Source organism: Eubalaena glacialis, chromosome 1 (genome assembly GCF_028564815.1).
Source record: "Eubalaena glacialis isolate mEubGla1 chromosome 1, mEubGla1.1.hap2.+ XY, whole genome shotgun sequence".
Taxonomy (NCBI): domain Eukaryota; kingdom Metazoa; phylum Chordata; class Mammalia; order Artiodactyla; family Balaenidae; genus Eubalaena; species Eubalaena glacialis.
In genome coordinates, this window is record NC_083716.1 from 238,080,913 (window position 1) to 238,105,352 (window position 24,440).

The window sequence follows — 24,440 nt, forward strand, 5'->3', positions numbered from 1 at the left end:
AGGTCTGCTGCCAGCGGGACGCTCAGTGTCACCTGTGTCGGTGAGGCCTGGGCTTGGTGGGGACATGTGTCGTCCACCCCCTGGCCTGCGCAGACCACCCCCTAACCCCCCACCGCAGCTGACCCTGTCTCTCCTCCTCCCGCCTGCTGGCGAAGCCGATGGTAAAAGATGAGAGGTCGAGGGCGACTCTCAACCAACTGACAGCGCCAGGACTCGGGCAGGAGGCGGGGCACCCCTTGCCCGCAGCCCACTGGACCCCTCCCGGTGGGTGCTGACCTCGGGGAGACACTCCCGGAGTGCTCTAGCTTTGTCCATGCCCCCAGGAGGGACCGTGAGAAGGGGACCTACTCTTTTTGTGGATGGCGAGCATCAGGGGCCTGTCGCTGGGGTGCAGCTGCACGAGCACAGGGGTCTCGATCAGGTCCTGGGGCAGGTGGCCCAGGAGGGGGATCGCCCTGCAAAGCAAGCGCACACAGGGTCAGGGCTGCGCTTCAGGACACGAGCCAGAACACAGCCTCCAAACGGGGCAGCCGACCATCTCCAGGAACGAGTCTGACTCCAAATTCCCCAAAGACCAAAATTTGGGTATCATGCTAACAAAGAAACAGTCAGTCCTTTAACTAATTAGCAAAGGAAAGATGGCAGCATCGCCGGGGGTCTGCGATAGGAAATAAGGCCCTACAAGTCCCTGCCCGTTACAGGCTCAGTGCTTTAGCTCTGTGTCTGATTTCCTGAAAGAATCAATCATGACAATGTTGTTTTCTTCTCCTAAGACCTTCTTCCTGTTTTGTGTCATTCGTAAGTTTGGCTAGATGTGGCCCGACATGGACGTTTTTTGAACAAGTTTGCCGGGACCAGGAAAGCCCCGCCCACGTGCGTCTTTTCCAGCTCAAGGTGTTCCCCTTCTGCTCTAAGTGTGGTCACTGTGTCTGGTCCAACTGACCGCGGCTCCCCAGGAGCCACCACCACTGGCTGGGGACCTCCGCTCTGTGCCCATCAGGTCTTCCCTGGCAGCTGTTGTTTTGCTTTCTGGGCAATGTCTTGCACTGAACTTCTGTAGGCCCCCTTCTCTCTGTCGTGTCCAGCACCCTCTGCCAGCTCAGCTGCCGTCCCCTCTTCTGAGCTGCAGCTCGGCCTTCCCCTTCTCAGGCCCGTCTTCTTTCATCCCAACAGCTGTTTTCCCAAACCCTCTGCTCTGGTGGAGGACGTCCTCCTGCGTCGTTAGAGTGAAGGCTCCCCGTTCTGTGCGGGGTAGAACTTCCTCCTGGGCCCGGCGCCATTCTTGGATTCCCTCCTCCTTGTCTGAGGCACGCTCTCTGGGCCTCGTGTCTTCCTTTGGACAGGATGTACAGAATGTCCCTGGTCAAGGCCCGGCCGGAGGAGGAGAGGGAGGAGAGGGAGGAGCCCCGGCCAGCCTGGGCTCGTGGGCTGGGCTGCCCCACTGGGCTTTGCCGAGGAAGGCTCTGCAGCCTGTTGGCCCGTAACGACCTGCTCACCAGCCCTCCTGCACACAAATGAGTGGACACCTGGGGTAGCTGCAGACAGGCGTTCTCAGTCTTTTGGAGGAATAAGAATTATCCTGGGATGGCTACCAAATGCAGCTCCCAGTCCCCCGCCTCCAACATCTTGCTGGGCAGGGCTGGGTGGGGCCTGGGAACCTGCACCTCGACGCTGTCCCTCCAGAGATTCTGCCGCAGGTGGCCGGCAGTGCGCATCTGAGCAGTCAGGGGCTGGTGGAGGCTGAGGGGCCCGGGCTGCCCAAGAGCAGAACTTGTCCAGCAGGCCCCGTGGCCTGCATCCGAGGGGGCACCTCGTGTCCCCAGACCAGGTGCAGGCAGTGAGGAGGTCCTGACCCTCCACGGATGCCACTGCATGAAGCCCAGTGTGTTTCCCGTGTGTCTTCCGAGGAGAATTCTCCCCGATCACTGCCGGCAGCCACCGCATTCTCTGCGTCTTCGTGCGTCTGCCCAGGAGCCAGGGAAGTCACACAGGGCCCTTGACCCGATGCCAGAGAACCCAGAGCCCTCTCAGAATGGTCAGTGCTCCCGACTCCAGCGGAGCCATGGGCACCAGCTACAGCACCCCGGGTGGGAGACGCAGGAGGGGAGTCCAAGTGGGCTCTGGGCAGAGGTACAAGGTGGCCCCCTCCCTGTAGCAGCCTGTGGCACACAGGCTGGAAGATGCACTTGTGCTGGGATCCTGCCAAGGGTGTCCTAACACTGCCCCAGGCACACGGTCCCTGGTTGTACCAGCCCTTACTCATGTGCCCAATTTTTGAAACGGGTTTAAACAAGGTAATAAAGACAGGCTCAGTCAGAATGATGACCAGCTCCCTAGAATGCCCCATCTACACAGCGTCCATACCTTAGGAGGTTTTTAGTGTAATTCCATAATTATCTCATTGTCTACGTATAATTAAATGTTTTAGTTGATTATTACACATAACATGCAGCCTTAGCTTTAGCTAAACAGCTTCAGCGTCAAAAACATGAAAATTGATTGAGCTTTATTTAGTTATTAAGTAACTACCAAGGTAATGCTGAAACACAAAATATCTGGGGAGAGGGGGCAACCTGCTGACATTAAGGATGAGATACTGACTTCAAGGCCAGGAGCGCGGGAGAGGCGAGCGCTGGCAGGGGGACGGCACTGCATCGCTTACCTTTCGTCCACGTCCTGGAACAAACAATTTGGCGAATGTGTGGTCGTAAAAATTCTCTTTTCGGGAGGGATTCTAGGGGCTGAAAGAAAAGAATTTTGCACAGATTTCTGATTCTAAGACATACGTACTTTGTGTAGTCATACTACAACTACTGGAAAACACCACGTGTTGAAAGATTCAGAATGATGGGGAGCTAGAGAAAAAATTAAAAGTAGACTCTGAATAACAGAGCACGTCCTGAAGGGTGAAGAACAGACCCTACGCTTGCTGACCACCAGCCAGACTGCTCAACTTCTTTGTGGACCAGTTTTAGTCTCGAAAGCTAGGAATTGCCATGTTAGCAGAACCACGTGGTGAGGTTAGGTTTCTTTCGGCAAAATCACGCTGGAAGGCCGTCTTCACGATGTTTAAGATCCAACAAGAGTGAACTGAACAAATTATTTTTTTTAAAGGAGTGAAGTATTTGGATTCAAAATTCTCAGCAAACGTCATTGTATTGGGACTTCACAGTTTCTAAGGTGGGCAGAGGTGATGATAGAGTAATTTTCATAAAGGAAGTCACATATGTAGAATTTTCCTCAACTACCAAATTCATGGACAGAACATTCAAAATTCCAAAATTTTTCATTCTTGAAGGAGACTCTCATCATTTTGGGGAATAACTTGCTGAGATCTGAGTAACCCCTCTAAATCTTTACTGAATATCTAGAACAGAATGTTTTACATGTGGGAATCCATCAAACGTCTGAAAGAAACTCATATACCTAAAACATTTCTATCACTTTTAAGAAATGCCTTTTTAAAAAAAACATCATTAACCACTGAGAGACAATTATAAATACAATTAAACCTGGACTAAACTGGATCCCTGTGGTTCAGGAGTTACAGATGGCCCTGCTTTCAGAGAATTTTGAAATCACGTGACTTGCTGAGTCGCCATGGTGAGGACCTAGGTTCCTGGCCAGGTCTTGTGGCCAGCGCGAGGCCGTGCCACAAGAAAGTCTATGAAGAGGGGCTGCTGGACGGATACAAGCAGCGTGGCAAAGTGCCTTGGGTCCTTTGGGAGGGGGTGGCCTGAGGAGCCAGCAGGCCCAGAAAAGGACACCTGGTGAGATAAGCCTGCTGTGATGACTGGGTCTCTACAGGCAGAGGTGGAGGAGAGGAGCCCTGGGGAGGAAACAGCAGGACAGAGACTGGGGCTCAGGGTAACGCTGGGCTCTGGAGGCTCCACAGCTGGTCTGCAGAAGCCAGGCCGTACCGGAGGGCGGGACATCAGCAGGAGGTGGGACGGGCCAAGGTGAGCAGGGAGGGACGCCCAGCGCTTACTTCTTAGGCGGTAGCTGCTTTGGGGTTCTGCATCTCAGAGGCCGGGGAATGCGAGGACAGAAGGGACGTGGGTCCTGGACCCATCAAGGCTACGTGGACGGAAGGCCATGGCCAGGGATAGGGGAAGGCACCCACGGTCCAGCGACTGGCTGGACCCAGGTGAGAGACGCCAGGGCCCGGAGCCTTTAGCCGACAAGGGGAGGTGGTGTGGACGGGACTACAGGGAGGGCCAGGTGACAAAGCTGGGTGCCGAGTCTCGAGGGAGATGGAGGCTCTGCCCGAGGCTGGGGAAGAGGCAGGGGCCGGGCGCCCACCTCACACACATGTATCTGAACCACGGGAGGAAGTGAGGGAGTGGCCTGGGCCAGCTGTTACCTTCGTAGCCCGAGTGCACCCTCTCCGCCAGCAGCACGCAGCACAGCTGGCTCTCGGTGCCCTGTTGGTCGCGCACCTGGGCCAGGTAGGGCGTCATGCGGAACGGGTGGTAGCGGATTTCGCTCTCGTGGTTTTTGCCGACACTGCAGAGGAGGGCACGATGAGAGGTTTGGGATTACGACCGAAGGAATCATCCTTTATTGCTGGTTACCTCTCCCCCAGCAGCAGCTGTTATGTCTCAGCAATCCTTTTATTTATTGCATGGACGCCTGCAGAGCAGAGCCAGGCCCCTCACCTGGGGACCCAGGCCGAGCCGGACGTGCTCCCTCGGTCTGTGGTCTGTGCCTCTGTCCCGCCCGAGGGTCTGGAACCCCCAACCCTGCTCCTCTGTCCTCACCCTCAGATGTCCGGTGACAGTGAGGGGTCAATTGGAGAGTCACCGGCCTGAGCCATGGGAGCTTCAGGGGCCCTTCTCTGGAGTAGTTTGCATTTTAATTGGGGAGAGGATGCTGCTCCAACAGTGGGGTCCCAGCCCCAGCTTCTGAGGGTGCCAGTGTCTGGCCAGGGTCACTCCTGATACTGCAGCTGGATGCTCAACTGGTCACTCGATTTGGGGCCAAAAACCTGTTGGGAAAGCTATGGGGCTCTCCCTGAAAAAACGTACACTCGAACCAAAGGCCACACATGCTTCCAGGGTCCACGCGGACCCTGGGGTTCATGCCTTCCCAGGTGGGGGCCGCCGGCCAGCTTCCCGGGTGATGGACGGCAAGTCTGGGCTCCCCAGGCCGACATTCCCCCCAAGGAGCAGGCAAACCGCTCCATCGTTGACCAGGCTGTCTTAATATCTTGTGCACATTTAAAACATGGCTCGGGAATTCCCTGGGGGTCCAGTGGTTGGGTCTCGGCGCTTTCACTGCCGGGGACTGGGTTCAATCCTGAGTCAGGGAACTAAGATCCCACAAGTCGAGGGGCGCCCCACCTCCCCAAACAAAACAAACAACTCCGCTTATGGAAACGTGTTTGCACGCGGACTTTTCAGGAACACTCATGCTGTGTGGCAGGGATGCTCCTGCAGCACCTCAGCCCCAAAGAACGGGGCCTGGGCAGGCTTGTGGCCTCGGCTGGCGGCATGTGGAGGGCACGCCTGCACCTCCTCCACCTTCACGAGAGGCCCTTAGGATGAAACGTCTGTGCAATGAAATTCAGGAAAACCTGGGCTTACCTGACGCGGCAAAAGAAAGATTTCTCCTCCATGCATTCTTGAGTAAAAGAGTCTAAAAGAAAAGGCCCCAGTCACTCACCCAGTTACACCACTGACCAGGGACAGTGGTTTTATTTCCCACAGACCAGGCAGAAGCAGGAGAATCGAGAGCCAAGGTGTGATACAGATTTACCTGGCACTGAGCACAGCCCTTAGGTTAGATAGAGACCTTGTACCACAGTTCTGACTAAGGCGAAATCTATTTCACGAGCGTGCACTCACCAAATTATGCCACGCTAAAAGCGCTGCTACAAACACACTAACTAATGACCAATTTAACTGTGGAAGACGTACTGACTGACGTGCAGAATTTTGCATATAAAGCCCTGGACATTTCAACCTACATATTTTGGGGGATATTCAATTCTAATAGAAGCAACTCAGGGCATTTCACAGTTTACATCATCCTTTTCCTAAATACTAACTTACTTTAAAATTTAAAATGTCTAGTAAAAACATGAGTTCGACTGGGTGACCTCATCAGAGATGACGGAATGGTGTTTCCACAATAAACGCATTTTAGAAAAAGAAATCTTAGACTTTGGTCTTTCACGTAAAGCTTCCTCTACTCAAAAGAAATGAGGAAAAGTAGATGATTGCTGGTTGGGGAAAATGATTGGTACAAAATTTCCAGCCTGGAAAGGCCTTCAAGAAGTCACCTGGTCCTTCTTTTCTATTCAGACAAAAATTCAGCGGCAAGCATCCTGGGGAGATGGCGCCGGCCTGTTCGTGCTGTGAATCCACACGCAGAGCTGCCTCCCTCCCTCCATGCAGTGACCCAGCATTGACAGGTCCTAGTAACGTGCACCACAAACTTTAGTGATCTGACTGCACAGTCCTTGGGCTGGGACTTTGGGAGAAAGCAGACAGCTCTACCTCTGAAACACGAAGCGAGCGTCTCCTCCTTTAATGAGTCAACCCTAAAGCAAACTGCGCTTCTGGCCCCGGGTTGTCTGTTGTCAGGGAGGAACAGCTGCTGAAAGGTGGCTGTGACAGTCACGGCCCCGCTGCCAGCTGCCTGGGAGCAGGGGGACGCGGGGAGCACCATGGCGTGGAGGGACCCAAGATCCAGGAGGTGGTGACAGTGGGCTGAGGAGCGTTTCGACGTGAGCAGAGATGCTGACCCAGGAGCCAAGGATGAAATGGGAGTCAGCTTTGGTTGACGCGCCAGGGCTGGCTCTTGGTTAAGATCATGACTGAGGCCCAGCTTTTCTGGGGTGACTCCCAGCCCCGTCCGTTTCCTGTTCGTCTCTCCTGGCTTCTCCTCTTTGGGTCCATCTCAGCTCTGAGCAATCAGAGCCCAATGAGGGGCTAATGACAGTCTAGGTGCAGGTGGACAGATGCTGAAGGACTTATGCCGTCGGCCACATGGTCACTGAAAGGCCTGAGCTGGTGGGGACCCTCTCCTCTCCAGTACCTTCTGCCAGGACCCCGTGCCATGTTTCTGCTGAGACGTGTCTGGTCAACCGGTCCCCTCCTGCACCCACTCATGTGAAGGCCCGTGCTGGTCACGAGAGAGCTTCCATGTCTCCCAGACGCAAAGTCTCCCCAACCACGTTGCAGGAGGACAAGGACACACGACACTTGACCGTGAGAGCCCTGTGGCCAGGAACATGGCAGGGGTGGGGGGCCTGAGGTCCGAGGAAGCAGCCACCTGGGCGCAGACTAGAGCCTGAAGCGCCTGGAAGGCTGGGGTCTGAGCCCAGGAGGATGGCGCGGCCTCTGGCGGAGGTGAAGAGCCCCCCGCTATGCTGACATCGTTGCACCACCTGTAGGGAGCCTTCCAGATGTACCTCCGTCCTTCCCCCGACCCTGCAGCCTCATGTCCAGACTCCAGCTCCGATCCACTTCCTTTCTAAAATGCCTGACATGTCTTAAAATCTTCTGAAGCACTTTTCCCTTTCTGAAATTTATGAAAAGACTTTTTTCTCTCTCTAAATGTATTCTGAGCAAACCACCTTTAATCTTGCACCTGGGACAGACAGGGCAGCCTCAGGCCCCTTCACGGGGGCCTACTGCAGGCCTCCAGCGGAGGGGAGGTGGGCAGCAGCCCCACGTCGGGGGCAGCCCCGCCCGGCCCCCTCCCCATGCTGCCTGTGGAGAAGGACAAGGCAGCCCAGGCCGCGGGGCCCTCACCTGCTCGGTGGCGGACACTCCAGGGCGGCAGCTTGCACGGTGTGGTGCAGCTGTGGAACACGCCCACGTCGCGGGGCGCCAGGAACTCCACGAACTTGGTGTCGTGGAAGGTGCCCCGCTTACAGTGGAAGATGGAGACCACTTGGTCAGAGATGTACAGGATCTTCCCGGTCACCAGGGACACGGCCGCAGCAAACATGTCCTGGAATGGAGAACACGAGTCTGGTGAGGCCGGGCTGGAGGGGACTGGACAGGTCACCCTCCCCCGAGGGGCAGAGAATCGGGGCCGACAGACGGGAAGGGAGCAGGACGCGTGAAGGGTCAGGGGAAGCCTCTGGGCCCCTCTCCTCAGCCCTGACCAGGGTAACTCTGCTTCCCCTCTCACATATATTGGCGTCCCAGGGGGATATTATCTGAAAAAACACATCAGGGTTCCACCGCCAAAAGGAACCCCAGCTGTGCTGATTCCCTGCAGCTGTCACCTGCTCGGTCTTCTGGGCATGGAGCTCCCTGGCGTCCAGCCCGGGTGATGCGGGAGGGGGAAGGGGGCCTCTTCCTCTCTCTCCCGGGGCTCAGGGCTGCCTGGGGGGCTGGAGGCCTCAGGCCCCCTGGCCCACCACGGGCTCTCCCCACGCTGGCTGGCCCTCTGAGCTCGGGGTGGGGCTCCCTGCGGGTTAAGCCGCAGGGAGGGCACGGGAGGAAAGAGACAGGAAGGGCCGGGGAGTCCCATTCTGCAGGCCATCACTGCTGTGATTCCGCACCTCTGGGTCCCCACCTGCCCTCTGGTTTCCTCTCATTAATTGAGAACTGGGGGTAACTCCCCCCCTTTCCCCAGACCTCCAGGGAGGCCTCACCTTTATGGGTTGCTTAAAAATGCATGAGCTTGTGGAGTCTCAAGAAGTGCCCGCCCTGCGAGTGAACTGACAGTCACCTAGTGTGCCCCTTCCCCCCGTGCGGGCCCCGCCCTCGGTCAAGGGGGGCTCACTCACACACACGCGGGGTGTGGGGTGGACAGTGCAAGAGGACAGCCTCAGAGAACAGCACAAGTCGGCAACACGGCTGCCACTTCGGAATCCCTGACTTACATTCTTTTCTTTTAAGGAAGGAACTCATTTCCTGAAACTCCCAACCCTGCTGCTATGAAACCGAGGTTCAGCCAGCTCCCCTGGGTGAAGACCTCGGCCACCTGAGCTGAGCCTCCTGGGTGAAGACTTCGCTCGTTAAGACACTTACCACGTTCTTCACGATGAACTCGGAGGTGACGCTCTCGATTTCTTCCACCGTGTAGGAGGGCACGTGGGCGCTGCAGGGGTGGTTCTCGCTGGACATCAGCAGCTGGTAGTACTCCTCATTGGCTGTAGGCGAGACCAAGGGGAGGGCTGAGGGCGGCCCTAACTCATGGCTGGGGGCTCTACCTTTCTCATGAGAAAGTGGGCACAGAACACAGAGAAATGGGAAGGCTAGACAAACAGAAATCCGGGATTTTTTTCCCTGAAAAATCAGAAGGCCTTTGATTACAGAAATTTTTAAAACGATAAAGACACTTTATTTTCAGTAAACGGCCACACGGTTCTACCTAAGCCTCACTTTCCCCAAAGGCCTGTAACCGTGACACAGCATCTATGTTTCCGCGCAGGACAGCTGTGGCAGCCCCTACATCTGCCCCCTCAGGGGTCAGACGCTCCCATCCGCACAGAATCGACTCTTAGAAGCACCGGGCATGAGAAACAACCCTGTTTCAGAACGAACTGTTCAGAACAGAACTGAAGACGAGGCCCGCTCATCCAGGGACACCCCGTACAGGGTGACAAAGCTATCTCCACCCAGAGGGGAGCCCTCAGGCGAGTGGAACCCAGGATGCCCGACTTCAACAGCTAAACCGTGCTGAGGTGACCCCCGGCGTGGGTGACCTGGGCCTGGTCTCCGGGGATGGGCTGTCGGCAGAAGAGTGCGCTAGAGATGCCGCGCTCCCTCCACAGCAGCGCGTTCCTTACCTGCCCCAGAGACAGAGGCACCTGCGTTTACCTGACACCCAGGGAAGGGGCCCCAGCTCAGTGGAAGGGCCAGCCACACGAGCAACTGAAGGAAGACTACACGCTATTGGAAGTTACGGCAGGGACCCGGAACGTATTGCAACGTAAAGCGTCTGAGCTTGATGACACAAGTCCTTTGGCATCTGCAGTGTTTGTTGGTGGATTCCTGCACTGCATCTGTGAAGAGGTCTGCACACACATCTCAGGTAAAAGCCTCAGTCGATTCCACTGACCGGCTCTGAAAGCTCTTACGAGTTCTTCCACCTAACAGGAAAACCCGAACATACCCCCAGAGGGAAGCAGGACCTGGATCACGTGGGTCCTGTTACTGTGTGCCTGTGATGGAAAGGGGGCGCCTGGTCCCGCCTGCCCGCCTTCCTGGTGCAAAGACCACCACGATGGAAATTCACATATTTTTAGAAAAACGAGAAATGAACTGCCCAAGGTCTTGAATCTGGAGCAGCTCGAAAGTACTGTCCTTTAAGGATAAGATCAGGCAATACCCTCCTTGTATCTTTTCCTTTTTTTGTTGCTGTTTGTTTCCTTTTTCTCCCCTCACATTATTTTTTAAAGGAGGGGCAAGCCTTCAGCTAAATGCTGGGGGCTATTCACGTCGCCAGCGTACACACACGTCACAACTCTCCAGCCAGAGCCTGGAAGGTGCTGGACACTCCTGAACGTGACCTGACCCCAGCCCTGGGCACGAAAGCTTCATGTTGTAAATAGGTTTCTTTTATCAGCTGGTTTTCTACCTGCTTTTTTTTCCTCTAAAAGTCAAGTACAACAGAAAACTTCCGATGAACCGAGATTTCCAACCAGCTGAGATTTCATCAGACTTCCCCAACTTCTTTCTGCTACTTCAGGACTGAATTTTAGAAAATCAACACAACTGAAGCTCTGATCTGGGGAGACGTGAAACTTACTTCTACAGGTTGGAACAAACGCGTGAGGCGGACGTACCTTTCACCTGCTTCACGCTCCTCAGGGCGTACTTGAGGGTCAACAAGGTGCTGGCCTTCCCCTTGGCCCTCTTGTCCGCAGGGAGGTGGACCTTCAGCTCCTTCAGCGTTTTGATCAGCTCTTTGTGGGCGTCCACTTTGGTGGACTGCTCGCTGCTACGGAGTTAAAGAAAGACGTCAGTACCCTAAGTGCCCTTTTCGGAAGAAACGTGCCTCTGGTCCAGTTTCTCCACCAGGGAGCGAGGACACCGCGGTCCACGTGTTCCTGGTGGGCATGCAGGATGCAGCAGCCCCCAGCAGCTGTGACAACCACAAATGTCTGCAGACATCGCCTCGTGTCTCTCGCGGGGAGAGGAACTGCCCGGGAGAACCAGTGCTCTGACCCAGGTGAATGCTGGAGGGTGCCCTCCCACCTGCTGGTCCAGCCGCAGCCCGGCCAGCGGCCCCACTGCTGAGCTCTGCCCACCCCCATCTCAGACAGAGAGGGAGACAGTGACGGAGACCCCAGAGGGCAGCACAGTGGCGTCCTGGGGCGAGGACATAAATGAAGTGTGAAGGCTTTGGAGAGGAAAGGAGGTTTATAAGGAGGATCTTCAAACTCAAGGACATGGAAGGGGTAGGAGGCAGGGCAGGGGGCACTTGCTGAGGGAGATGGGCCTGTTTAGACAGAGGGTACTGAGAGAGTGATGGGGTCGGGCCTCTGGGGTGACGGCAAAGGCCCCATATGCCCAGGACGGAGATCTGGATTTTGCTCCAGTGGTGATGTGAAAGCGTCTGTCAGCATGAAATTAAGGACATGTTTGTTACAAACACGTAAAAAAAAGTGAGTGTTCCAGATACACGTCTAAGACGCAGACAAGGTCTGCTTAGTGAGAGCTGGAGCAGCTACAGGTCTGGGGCAACATCAGGGGCTGTGAGCAGCCCGTGGGGACAGTCGTCTGAAAGGGTGTGGCTGGGTTCACAAGGGGGACAGCTGCTCAGACGAACAGGTTCCAGCAGAAGCCTGAAAAAAGTCGCATCACCCCCAAAACCTTATCTCATGACAAATCTTTCCATCTCTCTAAAGGCTCTAAATTGAGGGAGTTCTAATTGGTCTTACCTGCAGCCACTTGTGGACGGGTGGTGTTCAGACTTCACCATCATCAGGCTAAATGTACCTGGACTAAAAGAACAAAAAATAAAGGCCAAACTCAGAAGAGTGTATCCATCCACTTCTCCCTCCATCCACCCAGCGATGACGGGCTGGATTACACCACAGTAAGTCAATTAGGAAAAAATATGAGCTTAAGAGAAAAAGAACAAGAAACCTCTGGATACCGGAAAAACTAAGTACTGGGGGATATAAACCCAAGACTAGAGGAGAATTTTGTTTTCTATAAACCACGGGGCGTCGGTTCAGTAGCTGCTCGAGGGGTTCCCTGACTCTTCCGCCTCCCAAGATCTGGTCACCATGCTATGTGTCTAGCTACTGGCGGTCTGACACCCAAAATCACCGTCATAAGGAAGGACAGACCCTAGCAAATTTTAGTTATTCTGAGTCAATAAGATTTTCAAAAATCTTAAAAAACTTGGTCATCATGATTTAAAGACTGCCAAAGCAATCGCAATAGCCCGGAATGAGACACTGAGAAAGCAAATGCCCGGCCTCGCCTTGGGGGCCTCGGACACACCCACCCCTGGCAGGTGCCGGGCGGCCCCAGCAGCATCCCCAGCTCCCGGCCGCTGCCGTCACCGTTGCTGCCCCGTGAGTCCTGCCCCGTCAAGCCGTTCTCGTTGGTTTCATTCCCGCTTGCGCCATCGCTCATGTCCACGTCCTCCTGGAGGGGGGCTTGGCTGGGCCAGGGCTCCACAGGCTCCCTGGAAGGGTCACTGGGGCTGGGGGCGTAGTCAGCGCATCCGTTCATGCTGGCTCCTGAGTGACGCTGGCAAACGAGAGAAGGTCACAGGTTCAGGGGGCAGGAGGTCGTGCAGCCACCAGGTGAAGTGTCCTGTGGGAATCTTTCTCCACGTTTCGCTGGAGGAGCCGGCAGGAGGTGCGGTCAACCGTGGGTCTTCTGCGCTCATATCCACAGGGCTCCCGCCTGCCATGAACTGAGAAGGCGGATGAATCAGGTGGCCACAGCCCCAGACACCAAGTTGCTGATGGCCTCCCCAGGTGATGTGAGGGGGCAGCGGGGTTCAGAAATCTTGGCCATCACAAGTTACAGGAGGCCCTTGAACCAGGCTGCGGGCAGGGGGAGAGCCTGAAACCAGGCTGCGGGCCAGGGAGACTTCTGGGAGAAAAGAGGCTGCGGGGAGCAGGCGTTACTGCGTGAGGAGGGCAGAGCGGCGGGGGCCCTTACAGCAGCAGGGGGTCCGGGTGCTCGGCTGGCTAAGGTGAGGGCTAAGGTGTGTGCGAGTGGGGCGGGGAGGTGGAGGGGCCAGTACAGGCCAGCGCGGAGTTACCTGGGATTGGCGAGGAGCCACTGAAGCACTGGAGGCAGTACACTCCTATAACTTGGCTCGCGTTTGGACAGAAGTTTAGCTTTGGTGCTTTGGGGGTAGGTGGATGGAGCGAGGCTGAAAGGAGAGACTGACCGGTCACAGGCTGGGATGAGTAAAGACAGTGAGTAGCCTGGGCAGGAGGGGTTGACCAGAAGCCTAAGGACGGGAGACTGAGAGGTCACAGCGTAAAAGCAGGACCTGGGATGGTGCTCCCCTGCGAGGTCCCGGGAGGAAGCAGGCACTCATGCACCCCAGTGGAGAGGTCGAGGAAGGCCTGGCACGAAAGGGTGTGGTCAGGGTTAAGGAAACCACAAATGATGTGCAGCTCGGGGGCAACCAGTTAAGGGGAGGGAGCTGTTATCTCCTCTGGGCCCGGAGGGGCAGGAAGAGGAGGGCTACTGAAACCAGAGGCACCCAGACAACCTGCGGCCTGTGGGGGACATAAACCTCCTGAGCTCGGAAGTCAGGAAGCCAGAAGGCAGAGGGACCCACTGACACAGTCCCCAAAGGCTAGCCTCGGTCACCGAGCAGTGGGGGAAGATCTGGAGGGCCCAGGCAGCGGTGCCTTCGCCGAGGGGGGTCCCCAGAAAGCAGAATGTGCCCCTGCAGCTTTCCTGTGCTCAGGCACCTGGACCAGAGGCCGCAGGGAGGGCTCTGTGGACACTGTGCTGAGGATGTGACACGTGCTGGCTCACGTAACCCTCATGATCACCAGCCACGGTGCACCAGCATTCCCTTCTAGGGATGGGAAAACAGGCCGGTGACTTGCCCAAGGCCACACACAGCAGGAGACAGTGCTGGATTCAGGCTCCCCCACCCGCCGAAGATGGGGACCCGCACAGAATCCAACCCCATTACTCTTTGGAAAACAGCAGGTCTGATCAGACCCTGTCTTGTTCATGAACCAGATAAACAGAAAAGAGCCAACATGCAGCTTCTGAAAAGAAGTGCAATGAAGACAAAATGCACACAATCTCCATGGCACGAGGAAACAAGCAAATTTAGGACAGCACCAACTCTGTATCATAAACAAAAATCAAGAAACGACGGATTCGATGAAACATGTAACGAAGGATGAGCTAAAGCTGCAGACTGAAGTGAAAATGTCACATTACAACAGACAATTAGAAAGCTAAAGTTCAGACTCAGTAATGGGGAGGATGAGAGTGAGAAACTTTTTAAACACGCCCAGGGAAAGGGCCGATATTAAAGGCACATTTTTACCTGCAGATAGCATCTCTTTCTGAAAAAGACACCATAGCAATGAAACAGAAACTACAGTGAAAGATACACATGAAGGAAACCATCCCGAAGGCAGATTTGCATCTGCGTGACTCCCTGAGGACCAGGCAAAATTATGTGAGAAGTGTCAAAGCCCATCTATGTCCTGATGAAAATGATGTTTTCAAGAAAAAAGAAAATTCTACCCGCATCCCAACAGGAAAAACAAACAGGTTACCTGCAAAGGATGCTAAGTCCTGCTAGCCTTGGACATCTCTGCTGTAATGTTAAATTTTCAGAAGATAAAGTCTATACACTCTGAGAGGAAACAGTCGCGGCCACAGGGAGGAAGTCTCAGTTAGAGGATCTCGCTATGGCTTTAGACGGAAGCTGTTTATTGGTCCCGAATCACAGAGAACCGCAAACGCCAGCTCTCTGCAGTGAACGTCAGGAACAAAACAAGCAAGTCTACTGCTCGGTCTTCAGCATTTCAGGGAAGTTCTAGCTAATTCGATGAAAGAATGAAAGGTGCTAACATCTGGGAAGAGAGAGATCAAAGACTAAGAACAGACTATTCCCACAAAGAGAAACACCAGGTAAGAGCTATAAACCTGGAAGGATGCCCAACCTAGTTAGACATGAGGAAAACGCAAAGCATGAGGTTTCCAAAATCTAACAGGACCGACAGCATCCTGGGTTGGCCAGGAGGAGGACTCCTGTGCACTGTGTTGGACTAACGAAGTCTTCCTGGTGGGGGGGGGGGTCTCTGGGCGTGTCTAGCAATGCTGACACCCCAGCCCCTCCCCACTCCTAGGAAGCTCTGTGGGAATGCTCCTTCCTGCACAGAGACGTGTGAGCACGGGGTCTGGAGGAAGAAAAACCTGGAAAGAACCACCAGCAAGGAGTCTACCCGCATCCTGTCCAGGGCATCCTGGCCACCACACGCATCCTGACCAGGCGCCAGCCTCAACTTCCATACTGGGCCCCCTGCCTCACCTGACCCCACTGCGGACCACACGGGGCAAGTGAGCTCCTCTCTCCCCTGGGCGCAGAGCTCAGCTCTGCTCTGCACAGGGGTCAACAGCTCAGCGAGGCCTCCAGCTGCTTCCTGGGATCTCCTGTGCAGCCACCCCCTTGGCCCAGGCACTGTGCTCCGACCTCGGGGACCTTGCGTTTGCTGCTCCCTGGTGCCCGCAGCACTTGTCCGGCAGATGGCCTGACCGTTCTGCACAAACAGCACTGCCTTCTCCCCAGCCCTGCCAGCCCCGCATCCCCTTCTCGGCTTTCTCTCCCGTGGCATCGACACTGCCCGACTGCACACCAACGTGTGGGTGCTTTTGCTGACGGCTGTACCCCAGGGCCTGGCACGTGGTGTGAAGGCATAAACCCTGGGACATCTGCCCTGTGGAATACTATGCACTCCATCAAAAAGACGGAGACCAGACACACTGATGTGGGGAGACGCTGGGGCATAAACGGACAAGCCACAGAACAGTGAGCAGTGACAGTAAAAATGACAGGCAGCACTTTGCAGGGCTCGGCGTGTGCCAGCACTGCTCCAGGGCTGTTTCTGATTAACTTGCTCTGACTGTGCACAGCACTGAGGGCCACCGTGGTGGCAGAGAACGGGACAGCCATCTTTCCTGCCCTCATGGAGCTTACATTCTAGTGGGGAAAACAGACCATCAAGAGGGAAGGGCGTGTAGAGCAGATTAAGGGTAAGTGCTAAGAGAAAGAAGCAGAGCAGGAGTCCGGGAGGCGTGTGGGAGCAGCCGGCGTGAATTAGGAAGGGTGGCCAGGGAAGGCCCATGGATAAGTGATGTTTGACCTTGTACCCCCACGTGGTGGTGATTCAGAGCCCCTTGGCCTCCCTCTCCCCACGGCCTGCAGCCCCTCACTCCCCCCCCCCCCGGCCACCGCTAGGCACACACCCATGCGGCCCTCCTGGCTCCACACCTGAGGCCGTCAGGGGTCTCTGGCTCTGCCGGACACGTGTGACCTTGGATGAAGCGCCACACCACGGGGTGCACCCTGCTTCCCCCGCTGCTGCCGAAGGGCCTGGTGAGGCAGCCGGACCCAAGGAAGAGTGTACTCCCTGGGCGAGCTCTGACCACAGCACCCGGTGGGAGGATGGTCCCTCTCCACCCCTCCCTCGAATAGACTGTCCTGGAGCTTTTCTTTGTGTCCTTCCTTCCTTCCTTCCTTTTTTTTTGATAGTTTTTTGGATGAGGCCCCAAGGGGCTGAGCGGCCAGCTGAGTGTCTGTGAAGCAGGGTATCAACGCTTGTGTGCGCGTGTGTGCGTGCCTGTGTGTGTGTGTTTGTGTGTGTGTGTGTCACAGCCTTCTCTTCCGCACTCCCCTCTCCCTCACTCCAGCTGTCCTGGGATTGCACCTCCCAGGGAAGCACTAGCATTTTTTTTTTGGATTACTGAATTTTATTTTATTTATTTTTTTATACAGCAGGTTCTTATTAGTCATCCATTTTATACCCATTAGTGTATACATGTCAATCCCAATCTCCCAATTCATCCCACCACCCCCACCTGCCGCTGCTTTCCCCCCTTGGTGTCCATACGTTTGTTCTCTACATCTGTCTCAATTTCTGCCCTGCAAACCGGTTCATCTGTACCATTTTTCTAGGTTTCACACATATGCGTTAATATGCGATATTTGTTTTTCTCTGACTTACTTCACTCTGTATGACAGTCTCTAGATTCACCCACTTCTCTACAAATGACGCAGTTTCGTTCCTTTTTATGGCTGAGTAATAATATTCCATTGTATATATGTACCACATCTTCTTTACCCATTCTTCTGTAAATGGGCATTTAGGTTGCTTCCATGACCTGGCTATTGTAAATAGTGCTGCAATGAACATTGGGGTGCATGTGTCTTTTTGAATTATGGTTTTCTCTGGGTATATGCCCAGTAGTGGGATTGCTGGGTCATATGGTAATTCTATTTTTAGTTTTTTAAGGAACCTCCATACTGTTCTCCATAGTGGCTGTATCAATTTACATTCCTACCAACAGTGCAAGAGGGTTCCCTTTTCTCCACATCCTCTCCAGCGTTTGTTGTTTGTAGATTTTCTGATGATGCCCATTCTAACTGGTGTGAGGTGGTACCTCATTGTAGTTTTGATTTGCATTTCTCTAATAATTAGTGATGTTGAGAAGCTTTTCATGTGCTTTTTGGCCATCTGTATGTCCTCTTTGGAGAAATGTCTATTTAGGTCTTCTGCCCATTTTTTCATTGGGTTGTTTGTTTTTTTAATATTGAACTGCATGAGCTGTTTATATATTTTGGAGACTAATCCTTTGTTCGTTGATTCGTTTGCAAATATTTTTTCCCATTCTGAGGGTTGTCTTTTCGTCTTGTTTGTAGTTTCCTTTGCTTTGCAAAAGCTTTTAAGTTTCAATAGGTCCCATTTGTTTATTTTTGTTTTTATTTCCATTACTCTAGGAGGTGGATCAAAAAAGATCTTGCTGTGATTTATGTCAAAGAGTGTTCTTCCTATGTTTTCCTCTAAGAGTTTTATAGTGTCCGGTCTTACATTTAGGTCTCGAATCCATTTTGAGTTTATTTTTGTGTATGGTGTTAGGGAGTGTTCTAATTTCATTCTTTTCCATGTACTGTCCAGTTTTCCCAGCACCACTTATTGAAAAGACTGTCTTTTCTCCATTGTATATCTTTGCCTCCTTTGTCATAGATTAGTTGACCATAGGTGCGTGGGTTTATCTCTGGGCTTTCTATCCTGTTCCATTGATCTATATTTCTGTTTTTGTGCCAGTACCATATTGTCTTGATTACTGTAGCTTTGTAGTATAGTCTGAAGTCAGGGAGTCTAATTCCTCCAGCTCCGCTTTTTTCCCTCAAGACTGCTTTGGCTATTCGGGGTCTTTTGTGTCTCCATACAAATTTTAAGATTTTTTGTTCTAGTTCTGTAAAAAATGCCATTGGTAATTTGATAGGGATTGCATTGAATCTGTAGATTGCTTTGGGTAGCATAGTCATTTTCACAATATTGATTCTTCCAATCCAAGAACATGGTATATCTCTCCATCTGTTGGTATCATCTTTAATTTCTTTCAACAGTCTTACAGTTTTCTGCACACAGGTCTTTTGTCTCCCTAGGTAAGTTTATTCCTAGGTATTTTATCCTTTTTGTTGCAATGGTAAATGGGAGTGTTTCCCTAATTTCTCTTTCAGATTTTTCATCGTTAGTGTATAGGAATGCAAGAGATTTCTGTGCATTAATTTTGTATCCTGCAACTTTACCAAATTCATTGATTAGCTCTAGTAGTTTTCTGGTGGCATCTTTAGGATTCTCTATGTATAGTATCATGTCATCTGCAAACAGTGACAGTTTTACTTCTTCTTTTCCAATTTGTATGCCTTTTATTTCTTTTTCTTCTCTGATTGCCGGAAGCACTAGCCTTTAAGCCTCAGCCCGCACTCTGCTTTTAAGAGAACCCAAACTAAGACAGACTGAAGAGAGTGACAGAATGGGCCAGGACGGTGCTGGAAGAAGAGTATTCTAGGCAGGAGGACAGCACATGCAAAGGTCCTGAGGCAGATGGGTCTGAGGACAATGGACGAGTCTGGAGCAGAAAGGGCAAGGCAGAAGGTAGGGGTTGACGTGAGGTCAGAGCCAGGTCATGTGGCACCTCGCAGGGCAGAGCCAGGACCCTGGCTTTTTCTGAGTGAGGTGGGAACTGCTGTAGAGTCCTGTGCAATAAGGTATGACTCACGTGTTAGCAGGGCCACAGGGTAGAGGCAAGGTGGAAGCCAGAACACCTCTTAGGGGGCCCTGGGCCACCCAGGGTGCAGAGGACATTCACTCTGACCCCTCCACTCCCTGGACACCACCTGTCCCATCCCACAGCCCTCCCCAGACAAGCAGCAGGGCCGGTCCTTTCTGCTGAGTAAGTTATGAAGGTGACAGGGCAGCAGCAGAGGGCTAAGTGAGCAGACCCTGGACGGCGGGGGCTTTGGCGGGTTCCTCCACTTCCTGACCGTTACCCTGGGCAAGTTCCTACACGTCCCGGTGCCTTGCTTCCTCATCTGTGAGATGGGGCTACAGCAGTACCTGCTTCCTACTGGTTGCTCGGAGGGTTAAAGGACAGCAGTGCAGTGTCTGGAATGCAGTAAGTGTCCAGCAAAGGCTGGCTTTTACCATCACTGCCAATCACTAAAGGAAAAGAGACAGGGTAACAAAAAGCAAATTAAAAAAAAAAACAGTTGACACTTCATTGTCACGAGCGCTGTTTCTGGCCGCCCCATGCAAGAGGACGACCCTTGGCAGACGCATCACGCTCGCCCAGGCGTGCCGCTCGGCTCCTCGGAGGGCCTCCTGGCTTTCCCCGGTCCCACCCCTGGGAGCCTGTCTGAGTAGGACTCATCGAGCAGGGGTCACAAGATGACCTTCGGCGGAAGGTAAATCTTTTTGCTAAGAGGGTAGGGCAAGCATGGCAGAAATGGGAAACAACAAACCAAACCATCTGAGCTTCATTATTCCAGAAAAACGCGTCGCTCAGCACTGACAGCTCTAACTGACCGACCTCATTTTGCCAAGTTGGCAAAACCAACGTGCCCGTCAAAGCAGACTTTGCCTCCTGCCTTCCACCAACGTCCACTGAGCGTCCGCTCGTGCCAGCACTGCCAGGGCCCCGAGGAAGCCCCGGGAAACCTGTGTTTCCACCAGGGCAGTGGGGGGTCCTCGTGAGCCCAGGCGCCCCGCGAAGGAAAGGACAGCCCTGCTGCAAAGGGGCTGTGGAGAAGCTGGGTGTGCCGCTGGGCATGAGCTCGAGCGCCTAATGCTAGAGGCCCATCGCGGCCGCTTCTCAGTTGTCCACACACGGGTTCTGCCCCGGAAAACGGTCAGACCGGAGGAAAGGAGTTGAGCTCGCACCCCTGACTCCTGGCCCCTGACCACACCTTCAGCAGCGAGGGCTGCCCTGACTGGACAGAGAAACACTTAGAAAGTGCCGTCCACGATGAGATCTTCGTCTGGGATGGCTTCACAGTATTCGGGACGGGAAGGAAATGGGCAGGGATACAGAAGGAGAAGGGCCAAGAGCGAAGCTGGCTTATGGGTTCATTACCCTGTCCTCTCTACTTGCACATGTACTCATAGTTTCCATAATAAATAGTAAAAAAAAAAAAAAAAAAAAAAAAATGGAGAACAAAAACACAGCCTGGGCCCCAGGGCCACCTTCCACTGCCACTGCCAGGACTGATAAAGGCTCCCCGCACTCAGTACCCCTGAGTCTAAGGGGGAACGTGCATTTCTCTGTGGAAAGCGGAAAGCCGGTGTAGGTTCAATCACTTAAGACGATCAATGATTTGAAATGGAAGATAAGATACTTGAGATGGTAAGGCCTTGCCCGGAGGCAGAATGCTGCCAGCCCCCAGGGGCCCCGGGTGGTCCCCCCCACCCCTGCCCCTCCCACCCCAGGGCCCCGTGAGCCTGAATTCTCGCAGCCTGGTTCATTCTGCCTGTTTCCGAACTTTATGTAACAGGGATCTCACAGCCTGCACTTTGTCTCTGCAAACCCTCGCTATTTTACAACCCCAAATATTATAACACGGTTGCTACTTCCTGGTAGGAGCCAATTCCCTGAGGCCAGCCTGCTGTAATCTGGAGAAAATGTTTGTCCTGCTGAATAAACACCCGCACTCTCCATGGAAACGGTTGGTAACCGAGGAAAATGTGACTGCAGCTGTCCAAATATGGAAGGGAAGATGGCTGGGGAGAGGCTTGTCTCCGCCTCTCTAAGACCCCTTCAAGCACTCTCAGCTCGGCCTTTAAAACCTCACATACGGAGAAGCACAAAATTTAAAACAACAATAATGCAAAGGCGTCAGCTTCTTGGCTTCAGCGTCGGGGTGCCTGGGAATAGCCCAGCTGTTCTGATTCTTGTGTCACCCCAGGGAGAGTGCTAGGATTCGCAAAGACTTCGGGGCCTGGGGAGGGTCCAGCACTCAGCCCGGAGCCCCACCACCTTCAGAACTGCCTGCCTCTGATAACACAGTGGCCTTGGCCTCGCCCTGACCCGCATTGCTGGGATGCTCACTTACTGCTTCTGATTTGCTCTAGACTTGGAAATACGGTAACAAACTTGTTACAGAGGTGCCTACAAAGAGCACAGAGCTGAAAGGAGGGCTTCACAGAAAAGCTTCGGGGCAGGCCCATCAGAGGCCCTGTCCAGACTTTCTGGTTCTCTGTGAGTTGGCAGGTGGGCCAGCTTGTCACTGGGCAGGGGTGCAGAGCGTCTGCAGAGATGCCAGGTTATGTGTTTCTAGTTAGTTTTGCCGAATACGGTAGTTTTCAGCGTCACTCTCTCTTTGGACTGAATGCTGAGAGGCTCGCCAGAGACTCCGTGACCCGCCAGAGCCTGTGATTTGCTGAGGCCCCGTCAGGTTACATCATCATTTAAAAACAGAGGCGTGCCCACCAGTATTTTTCTGAAAGTGAAGTGTGATTGAGAAATAGTACAAATGACAGGAATTTTTCCTGTTTCCTTCTAAACCTCACAGGGTAACATTATGTGCCCCAGAGTCAGAAACTTGCGTCTCCTGTGTAGGTGCCTAAGGAAATCACCTGTGGAATAACAGAAATCCAAAAAGCTAGGGATGGAAACAGACCTCAAAGATCACCTACCCTGAGCCCCGCTGTACAGACCAGCCTCAGGGTGGAGCTGAGTCAGCCAGCAGCAGCCCGCTGGCTGGTGACAGGCCACCCCCTCCTCACCAGCGCCCCAGCCTCCACAGAAAGCCAGGGCTGTGTTGGTTCTGTACCAGTGAATCACACCAAGATGACAGTGACAGATAACTGCGAACACCCATGGTACCATCCCTGTTGGCATATCACGTAGCTTCCACTTAAGAAAAAGGAGTCCCTTTCCTCATTTTACTCAGACGCCTTATAAAAAGTGATTAGCCTTGTGTTTAAAAACTCAATTTCCAGTGAATGCCTTCAGGTAGAGTGCTGTTCCCTCCTCAGCCAAACCAGCCCAGGACCAGAAACCCCGGCTGGGGACAGGGGATGGGCATCTCCCCTTTGCAGGTAGAGAGAAGGCCAGTGGCCTTGCTGCTCTGGACGTGGGAAGGGAGAGGTATTCATGGAGGGGCTTCTGCCATGGTGCTAGGGTTCGTAACGTTTGGGGGGCCTGAGGCCCCTCTCCCTAAACTCCAGCTCATTCAAGATTCAGCAGCAGCCAATTTCAGGCCTTCATGGAACTTCTGAAGCTCATCCTGACCCAGATCAAGACCTTCAGGACGATGGAAAGACCCTGCAGGCACCCTGAGCCTGGGCCTGGCCCTGCCGTGATGTGTGCCCAGCAGGCATCTGGGCCTCAGTTTCCTCATCTGTCAAGCTCAGGGGTTACCCTGGGTGATTTCCAGGGTACCTTCTGGCTCCGTTTTTCTGTGAGTATGAATCAGCTTTCCAAATTGGTTTCTTCTGCATATCAGAAACCCTGGTAACCGAGTTGTCATCCCTTATCCTGGCCTTCCTGGAGGGATAAGCAGGCCACCACCCACCCCCTGGTTCCTGTCCAGGACTTGGCAGCCAAAGTACCCACCAGAAGGATAATGTGATTGCTGCATCACAAAGTACAACCCTCCCCCTTCTTCCACCCAACCTGGGGAGAGAGAATAAATACAGAGAGGTCCAGGGTGGGCAAAGGGGATGAACATCAGGTGCTCAGGCCTGGCTTGGCCCAGGAACTGTCTTGTCTCTACTCACCCACTCCAGGGGACCCATGGGCTGTCCAGGTAGGGCTCCTAGACTAGTGCCCAGCCGTGGCCTTTCCCCAGCCAGAGACTTGACTCTGTGGCCTCAGAGCAGGAAGCCGGCTCCCCAAGGGTCCCTCCATGTTCCCAGGGACTGTCGCACTGACCCTCAGTTGCCTTGGCCTTTCTCAGCCTTCTCCCACGGGGGTGGTGGGGGGGAGGGAGGGGGTCAGGGAGGGAGAAGAGGAGGGGTTCATAAAAGAAAATCGTCTAGAAAAGGACAGTCCGACATATAGCCACTCAGTAGCTCTGTGACCTCAGACATGGGCCTAACCACTCTGGACCTCAGTTTCTTGATCTGCAAAATGGGAATAACAGTCCCCACCCCAGGCCAGTTTCAAGACGAGGAGGCTGGTTTCAAGACGAGGAGTAAAAGGGCCCAGGAAACCCTCGGCTCAGGCCTCCGTGGGCTAGAGGATCCTCTGCCGCCTCCCGCAGCCCGCCCGCCGAGACCCCAGACCGCCAGCCCGAGGCCGGGGCCGGGGCTGGCCTGGAGGCGGTTACGTAACCAGCGAGCCGGGCGGCCGGACGCCGGTCGGCGCCCAAGCTGGGTTGCCCTTCCCGCCGCGCCGCGCACTCACCGGAACCGCGTCCTCGCCTGTCCGCAAGACCGTCTGCTAGTCGCCCGCCGACCCCGCCGCCGCCGCCAAAAGCTGCGCTGAGCCCGCAGGGCCGCCCGCCTCCGCCGCCGCTGGGGACTCGCCGCTGTCACATAGTGGAAAACGTGACCGCTCGCCGCGCCCGCCCCCGGCGCCCGCCATTGGCCGGGGTGCCGCCTCATCTGCATACCAGGGGGGCCGGGCCTGCAAGCGCCGCGCGTCCATTGGCTGCAGCGCCCGTCGCTCTCTTTACATAAGACGCACATGGAATTCCATGTTCACAGATTCGGTTCCTCAATGAAGACGCGGCGCGCTCGTGCCCCCCTCCTTGTCCTCACGAGTGGGCCCTTCCACTTCCGGCCTCGGCGCCTTCCATTCAAGACAGCTCGGGTCCGCCGGCTCAGGGAGTGCGGAGTGGCGCCTACCACCGCGGGGCGGGGGGAGTTGGGCGCGGGACGGGGGCTCCTGTGCACCCGCGCCGGCCCGCCGGGCAGCCGAACCCCCGCTGAAGCCCAGGCCCCCAGAGGCTGTCACCTCGGGCAACCGGCCAGAGGCGCGCCCCCCGCAGATATCTTTCATTCACTCATT

The 24,440-nt window shown here is 54.4% G+C and overlaps 1 protein-coding gene across 1 annotated transcript in view; it reads right to left on the bottom strand.

Annotated features, from left to right (window-relative positions):
• PER2 (period circadian regulator 2) overlaps positions 1 to 23,882 on the bottom strand; it is a 38,441-nt gene extending 14,559 nt beyond the window's left edge. Inside the window, exons 1-10 of the mRNA XM_061206325.1 lie at positions 23,835 to 23,882; positions 12,427 to 12,674; positions 11,852 to 11,914; positions 10,754 to 10,908; positions 8,994 to 9,115; positions 7,761 to 7,962; positions 5,586 to 5,637; positions 4,364 to 4,506; positions 2,663 to 2,741; positions 349 to 455 (exon numbers count right to left, since the gene is read on the bottom strand). Coding sequence (XP_061062308.1) covers positions 349 to 455; positions 2,663 to 2,741; positions 4,364 to 4,506; positions 5,586 to 5,637; positions 7,761 to 7,962; positions 8,994 to 9,115; positions 10,754 to 10,908; positions 11,852 to 11,914; positions 12,427 to 12,656 — 1,153 coding nt within the window. The 5' untranslated portion in view covers positions 12,657 to 12,674; positions 23,835 to 23,882. The remainder of the gene's footprint in view (positions 1 to 348; positions 456 to 2,662; positions 2,742 to 4,363; positions 4,507 to 5,585; positions 5,638 to 7,760; positions 7,963 to 8,993; positions 9,116 to 10,753; positions 10,909 to 11,851; positions 11,915 to 12,426; positions 12,675 to 23,834) is intronic.
• Positions 23,883 to 24,440: the final 558 nt, after the last annotated feature.